A 7,909-nucleotide genomic window follows, 5' to 3' on the forward strand; every position below is an offset into this window, starting at 1 on the left:
TGAACGTAGATTACGCAGTAGCGCCGAGTCGCCGACGCGAAAGCTGGAACTAAAGTGCGTGGCTTCACATTGTAGTCGGACCCTTTAGTGCGCTGCACCACTTAAAAAACGAGCGGGAAAATGACAAACAGTCCGCAGAGAAGCAGATGACCACGACAAGAGTGCTAGTTCCACATGACGCCATTTATATTTTCCATGTCAAAGCACAAAACCAAACAAGCCCCCAACAGTCGCATTATTAAGTCGAATTCCTCTTCACCTAAACATTTAACGTTGAAAATGAAAAGACAAACAGACATGACATCATATTTCTATATGAAAAAGAAACACATTGATCCAGACACAGAGTGTCGGATGATGATGGCGGTGAGAGATCTGAAGAGAGCGTCTACGAACATTTCAAGGGCGACAGCGTTTATCGCGCGTGAAAGCATTTCAGGCGTGCGCTCGTGAGAGCGTTTTCGCGGGACGCAAGCGTTTCAAGAATGCGAAGGAGCAGTTGAACGGCGTGGAAAATCCTTTTGGAAGTTTCTTCGAGAGGGCTTTGGCAGCACGGCCGGAGGGAAGAACCGTCCCCGTCGCGGCAACGAGAGCATTTCAGTGCAGTTGTGAGTGTGGGCGGGAGGGGGCGGCAACGTGCGCCAAAGAGAGAGAGAGAAAGAGAAAGGAGCGCGCGTGACGAGAACGCGCGAGAGGTCCGCTCGCATCCGCGCGCGCTTTGGCGTGAGCGAGCGTCTGTCTGTCGGTTGCTGCCAAGTCTTGGTCGTCGTCTTCGTCGTCGTGAGTACTCGATTTCGTTTTCGGAGGACTTCTTTTCACTCCCTACATTTGAAAATAGATAGCTGTATTTCTTGGGGTGGGGGGGGGGGGGTTCCCAACCTATCAATCAATCAGGAAATCATTCTCTTCTTGAGAGAGTGCAGTGAGATGAGATTAAAATCATTTGAAGACGCTGGCATCACAAGCCAAAATAGTCTAAAGAACGTCATGTTTTTAAAAAAAAGATACATTCAAAAAGGAATTCTTTCAATTGAAATACATTTCAGGTTTAATCAGGTCGCTTGATATAAAAAAATAGTGACAATACCTTGTGAAAATTCCGAAAAAATACAAATGTGCCACTTTTTTTCAGATTAAAATTGAACGCTAGCGATTCTTCGCTCAAAACAATGAATTAATTCGGGCCCGTGAGTGCTTTTGTCACCTGTGCTGCAATGTCCAAAACAACGGCGCCCGTTTGCCCTTCGCACCTCTCAAATGTTGTTTGTGCTCTAAACAGCCCAACAAGCCACGCCGCATGTTGTTATGTGAACCACACGGTTTCTTTTTTCTTTTTTGTGTGTGCCAGCAGGCGACAGGATGAAGAGGGACACGTGCGCGGCCACCATCGCACTGTTGCTGCTTTCGGCTGCCCATTGCGGGTGGGGGGTTCCCAACCTATCAATCAATCAGGAAATCATTCTCTTCTTGAGAGAGTGCAGTGAGATGAGATTAAAATCATTTGAAGACGCTGGCATCACAAGCCAAAATAGTCTAAAGAACGTCATGTTTTTAAAAAAAAGATACATTCAAAAAGGAATTCTTTCAATTGAAATACATTTCAGGTTTAATCAGGTCGCTTGATATAAAAAAATAGTGACAATACCTTGTGAAAATTCCGAAAAAATACAAATGTGCCACTTTTTTTCAGATTAAAATTGAACGCTAGCGATTCTTCGCTCAAAACAATGAATTAATTCGGGCCCGTGAGTGCTTTTGTCACCTGTGCTGCAATGTCCAAAACAACGGCGCCCGTTTGCCCTTCGCACCTCTCAAATGTTGTTTGTGCTCTAAACAGCCCAACAAGCCACGCCGCATGTTGTTATGTGAACCACACGGTTTCTTTTTTCTTTTTTGTGTGTGCCAGCAGGCGACAGGATGAAGAGGGACACGTGCGCGGCCACCATCGCACTGTTGCTGCTTTCGGCTGCCCATTGCAACGGTCGGTTTGTCGGCGTTGATCACGGCCTCCTTCTTCCGAGGGACCCCTGACAGGGGAGACTTTTTTTTTTTCCTGCTCACGGAAAACATTCGACTTGAGGAAGCAGATGATCCGGTTCAAGCGTCCGCCGTCTTCTCCAAATGTATTCAAACGGTCGGCCCACATGTGGAAAACGTATCTCCAGTCTCGTGCGCACCCACGCACCCCCCTCAAGCGGACGGCGGGGGTGGTTTTCGGGGGACGTGAACGGTGGGAAAAGTGAGCGTCACGTTTGCGGTCCGCTTGTTTTGCAGACAGGTCGCCGCCGGGGAGGCCGGTCCTGCTCGGCTGCCGCTCGCCCGAGAAGGAGACGTTCACCTGCCGCTGGGAGCCGGGCGACGACGGAGGACTCCCCACCGCGCACCGCCTGTACTACCAGAGAGAACGGTCGGTCAGAGGGCAGCGGACCCCAAACCTAAAGGGGGGCGGGGGAGGGGGGCGCCTCGCTACTTGCCACCGTAATCTTTGTGCTCGGAAGGTGTGGCGTCCCTTGGCCAGCCCGCCGGCACAGTGTTAACACAAGCAAATGAGAAAGCTCAAGCTAGGCGGCCATGGGCGAGGTGACCAAACGAGAATCGAATCGAGCGAAAATGCGCTCATCATCCACAGCTCGCTTCGACTCCAAAATAAATGAGTCTTTTTCATGACGGCAGGGTTTTACTCGTGACTCCAATACTGCCCCCCCCCATGCATGCACTCTGTCAACGCTCAAATTTTCGCCCGTCTAGACTGGAGGGAACGCACGAGTGTCCGGACTACCGCTCAGCCGGCAGCAACAGCTGCTTTTTTGACAAAAGCCACACTTCCATTTGGGTGGACTACTACTTGACGGTGGTGGCCTCCAACAGCCTCGGGAATGCCACTTCGGACATCTTCAAGGTCGACGTCATGGAAATTGGTGAGCTTGGGAAAAAAAAAATAGGAATCGGCTGGATGAGCTCAATCCACTCATTTGAATTCTTGGTGAATGTGAGGAAACAATCTGGAAAATGTTTGTCCCAAGAAAATCTGCAAATAGTTTAACATCCGCGCTATTTGAAAGTAATCCCGAAGGAGTATCTTGACAATCGGCCCCACACCTTGCTCTCTATCGGCCGTCGCTTCGTCTCGGCGTCCGGCGATTCCGCTCAGGGTTGGCGCGCCGTGACAGGCAAACCTCATTCGGCTCCGTTTTGCAGGGTGTGAAACATGTTGCCCATCTGAAATCCAAAATCATTTTCTTACGGTTCGGCGGATCGAATTCCCAAATCCCTCGTCTTTGAATTCCATCGATTCTCGCGATGCTTTCGAAGCACCAACCAAAATCAACACCCCGCGGCCAGACAACACAACGGCTCCTCGGTTCCGCCGCGTCGTTTCAGTGAAGCCCGACGCCCCCCAACACGTCACGCTGACGGCGGAGGACCGAACGGACAGTCCGAGCCTGCACGTGAGCTGGGAGCACCCCCCCAACGTGGACGCCGGGTCCGGCTGGGTCACGCCGGAATATCGGGTCCGAGCCGGACGACGCCGACAAGCGGGAGACGCCGCCGACTGGAAGGTGACGGTCTCGAAGCGCAACGGGAAGCCGGCCGTTCGCTCGGTGTTTCCGAACCGTCTCGAGCCAACCCGGCGGACGATTTGGCATTGGAAAAAAAAAAAAAAAAAACGCACGGCACACCGCAAAAAGGAAAATATCACCCAAAGGGGACAAGTTGGGTTTGGAGCATTTCACTGTCCTGCCCGTCAATATACTTGGCTGGCATCGATAGATGAACTGATTGGCTTTTTTTTTTATGCAGTAAACGAGTCTGCGTCCCCAAATTAAGTGAAACGGGCCGGCTACCTTTCTGTGGCATACCTGCCGGGTCCTCACGGCTCCCCGGTTGGGAAACGCCGCATTGGATGTCGGCCAACAGCATGAGCCATAAAGCTCCACCGAAAGAGGGAACAAATTCCCGGTTGGGTTCAGCTTTGGGTGCAGTCTTTTTTGGTCAAGTCGAACCAAGAATCTGGTGCAGCGTTCATCAAATCAACCGCCGTCTCGTTGGTCTTCGTCTCATAGTATCGTCTCGTCTTCCACGGCTTCGCGTACTTCAAGACCTCCTACGTCAGGGGTGTCCGAAGTGGGTCCTCGCGGGCCGCCGTCCCGTCCTGCCCGTTTTGCAGCTCTCCCAGACGGAACGCACCCGATTCCAATCATCGGGATCGTACTAATGCTGCTTCGGAGCTGGCTGATGAGCCGATCGCCTGAATCGGCCGGGAGAGATGGAAAACGGGCAGGACGGCGGCCCTCGGGGCCCGGAGCCGGACACGCCCGCCCTACGTGCTGTCGTCTAGTAGGAGTCCCGTCGAGCTTGCGGAGTTTGTCAACCTTCGTGTCATGTCATTGAAACTAGTCTGCTTCCAAACATGTCTTTGTCTCGTAGAGCGTTAGTCTCGTCTAGTCTGATAATATGATCCGATTCCTCATCGGGAACTCAGGACATCTCTTCACTGTACCAAATGCTGCGGAACACCCTGGCAAAAAAAAACCAAAAAACCCTGAAACATGGGCAAAATGTTTTGTTTGGCCCGCCACTGTGGATTCTTTCTTTGCTGCGAAAGTCTCATTTGGAGCACCATTTTGTCTCCTCCCGGATCGTCGTTTGCTTTTGGAGGAGTACAAGGCCGGCGCGCAAACCCACTTCACGCTCTACGGCGTCCATCCCGGGGCGGCGTTCGCGGTGCAGGTGCGCTGCCGACTGGACCACGGCTCCTGGAGCTCCTGGAGCGACGCCTCCTACGCCGAGATCCCCGAGCGTGCGCAAGTCCGTCTTTGCTTTGACTCGAGACCGCGCTCCGACGTTAACCGGATGTCCCCGCAGGCATCGGGAGGGACGGACCCTTTTGGACGTCGCTTTGGGGGCTCTCCGGCTTTTTGTTTCTCGCGGCGGTCTGCGTGGCGGTCACAAAGAGGAAAAGGTGCGTCCCTTCTCAAGCGTCTTTGCCGGCTCCCGGTCCCGCGACTCAGGTACAGATGCGGCGCGGGGCGGTCGAAGGGAAGCCTTCCGACACCGCCTGGGAGGCCATGCGGCGAGCGAGAGGCCACGACCGCAACGCCGCCCCGTCCCGGACCCTCCGTCCGATTATCCGAATGGACGCGGGAACGTGACAATAAGAGGTCACTTCGAAAGATAGCCAGAAAAGCTTCTTTACCGTCCGATCAAGAGACGCGTGGGCACTTGGCCAACGATTGCTTGCGATCAATGGAAATTGGTAGTTGATGCCGATGACATCAGCGGAAGCTGCGACAAGCGTGAGCCGCAGCGCAAGAGGGGAGCGGGCGGCGTCGCATCCTCTGGCGGCATTCCGCCTCCGAGAGGATGCTGCCAATTCCCGGGGTGACTTCACCGCCGTCCCATCCCGCATTTGTACCTTTCGCGCAGGACAGAAAAAAAGCGACGACAGATTCGCTAAGCGGCGGCGGTGGTGGTGGTGGTGGTGGTTTTCCCTCAGTGTGATGCAGTTTCTGCTCCCGCCCGTTCCGGGTCCGAAGATACGAGGGCTCGACTTCCAGCTTGTCAAGGTGGCGTGTCCGAATCGAGCCCCGCCCCTCCTCCCGATGCACGAGCGAATCAACGCCGCCGTTTCCTTTCAGAGCGCTCGACCGGAAGACTTTGCCGGCGCGCTGCTCATCCGCCGGGACTTCCCTCCCGCGGCGGCGCGGAAGGACGGCGCGATCGAGCCCCTCATCGTGTCGGACGTCGACGCCGGAGTTCAGCCGAGGAGCGGGGCCGTTTCCGCCGGCTTCGGCTGGGACAACCGGCAAAAGAACAACGGAGGGGAACGCAACGCGACGCGGGAGGACGGCGACGGCCGTTCGTCAACCCGCGGCGGCGACGCCGACTTTGAGACGCGCGCGGCGCTCGAGTCGGACTACAGCAGAGTCAAGGACGTGACGGCCGACAACATCTTCCTCCTCGACAGCGCGGACGTTCCGAGAGCGGAGAGGCTCCCGGAGGACCGCGGCGAGGCGGCGAACGGCAAAACGCTGTCGTTTCGCAAAGAGAGCGTCCCGTCGGAGCGCCGCAAGAAGCTGCCGCCCGCACGCCCTCCTCGGGCAGCCCGCGTCATCGACGGCGGATACGTCGACGCCATCCCGACGTCACCTCTGGGGGAAACGGCATGAAGGTTCAAATTCTGCCGATTCTTTTTTTTTTTTTTTTTGGTACCAAGTCTTCTGCCGCCCAAACTCAACATCAAGATCCCGGTCTGGTGGCGAAACCTCGAAATGCTCATCAAACCTCGACACCGTACCCCCGTCCACTAAAGACACCGTAGGGCGAAAAAGGCGGAGCCATTTCACAGGCGCCATCTGACTGGGTTACGCGGGTGGAGCCCCCTTGTGAGACGTTGTTGACCAAGTCTGCCCCCGGAATTCACGGCATACGGCAACTTCAGTGCAAAATGTCCAAAGTCCCTTTTCAATTTGGCGCCGATGTCACAGACTTTTGCGTGTCAAGTTGCGGCAGGCGCGTCCACCCCAACTTGCGCTGAAGCGACGTAACTGGTGTCAACTTGGCGAGTGGCGCGACTGACCGCAGACGTCCATTTATCATCTGTGTGTCAAAACGGTTCTGCTTTCGGTTCTCCTGGAGTGCGAATGGTCCAAAATGGCCGCCTCAAAGTCAAAGGCCGGACCGATGGTCGAATTTCCGACACGGGTCCTTGAGCCTTTTTCCATGTGTCCTGTTGTGACAGTCCACCCAAATGTTGTGTTGCTCTGTGCAAACGATGTCAAGGACGAATTGTTTCCCAGGTTCCATGAGGCACTTCTGCGTTTTTTTTTTGTTTTTTTTTGGGCGGGGGGGCGTCCTAAATGCGGTTGATGTGGTTTTGGGCAAGTTGGCAATTCATTTATGGGAAGAAGAAGAAACAAAGGAAGGGAAAAAAAAAACATATCACCTCATTCCAAAATAGAATTTATTGATAGGAATCATTGAAAATAGCTTGTCGATCTTTTCTCTATTCCATTCGGTATTGCCCGTCATTACATACATCATCGTTTTGTTGGGTTTTTTCCTTTTTTGTTTGAAACAACGAATAAAAATGACAAAGAAAGTTTCTCCTTTTGCGGTCGTCGTCAAACCATTTTGCGGGATTACTCGGGGCCAAGCCACCGACCGCTTTGGTCCGCCGAAGGGAAACGTTAACGTAGGAACACTCGTCGACTCAAAATAACCATTCAAAGACACACAGCGGTCTGTCTCCTCATTGTCAAGACCAGGAAAAGCGGCGGCAAATAATGCTCTATTTTGTGCGTGTGTGGATGCGGGGGGGGGGGTTTAGATACGATTGAAAGATGAACTGTCTCCCTACGAGGAGGACATTTCCCGCCAGTTCAAAGATCAGCAGATGATTGCAAGTGGCAGAAAGGTGTCACGACCTCTTTGCTTCTGGCATTTCGGGAGGAAAACGAGATTTACTGATGACACGCACGCACTGTGAGGGATCTCAGGTTGGCTCTTCTTCCTCCACCCCCCCCCCCAAAAAAAAAAACCCAAACTATTCTTGCTTGTGGAACGTATTCATGGACTTGCGGAACATGTTCCAAGAAACAAGAATGACAGCCATCAAGTCGTTACAGCTGATCAGGAGCAAACAAGCGGTCGACAACGCGTCTCCGAAAAGTCAGCGTAGCTCAATTCAAGATTTGGGGTTCGGTGTGGGGGTTCACCCAACCGCGTTCAGACCCCAAATGTCTCTGGCCTCGCGCGCTGGCAAATTTGAACGCAACGCAGATCCCAAAAGCTTGACTTGCTTGTCAAAGTTCACGTCAGCGATGGGACTCGGGCGAGCCAAGCACAGCGGGACCCTGACTTGACGTTAATGAATGAAAAGAGCTACGCCTTGAACGAAAACACCCCC

The 7,909-nt window shown here is 53.6% G+C and overlaps 1 protein-coding gene across 7 annotated transcripts; it reads left to right on the top strand.

The window, feature by feature from the left end:
• Positions 1-1,716: 1,716 nt before the first annotated feature.
• Positions 1,717-6,927, top strand: prlrb (prolactin receptor b). 7 transcript variants are annotated; one of them, XM_019876175.1, is made up of 8 exons: positions 1,721-1,981; positions 2,279-2,407; positions 2,749-2,918; positions 3,382-3,560; positions 4,660-4,801; positions 4,867-4,963; positions 5,498-5,567; positions 5,640-6,927. In XM_019876175.1, the coding sequence occupies exons 1-8, from the start codon at positions 1,773-1,775 to the stop codon at positions 6,168-6,170; spliced, it is 1,527 nt and encodes a 508-aa protein (XP_019731734.1). In that variant the 5' UTR covers positions 1,721-1,772; the 3' UTR covers positions 6,171-6,927. The 7 variants fall into 7 exon arrangements, 6 of the variants coding, with proteins under 6 accessions (XP_019731739.1, XP_019731738.1, XP_019731740.1 ...); XM_019876178.1 differs by having other exon boundaries at positions 1,820-1,981; positions 2,275-2,407; XR_002168981.1 differs by having other exon boundaries at positions 1,717-1,981; positions 4,660-4,809; positions 4,867-5,567; positions 5,640-5,669.
• The last annotated feature ends 982 nt before the right edge of the window (positions 6,928-7,909 follow it).

The sequence above is a fragment of the Hippocampus comes genome, unplaced genomic scaffold (genome assembly GCF_001891065.2).
Source record: "Hippocampus comes isolate QL1 unplaced genomic scaffold, H_comes_QL1_v1.1 scaffold102, whole genome shotgun sequence".
NCBI lineage: Eukaryota > Metazoa > Chordata > Actinopteri > Syngnathiformes > Syngnathidae > Hippocampus > Hippocampus comes.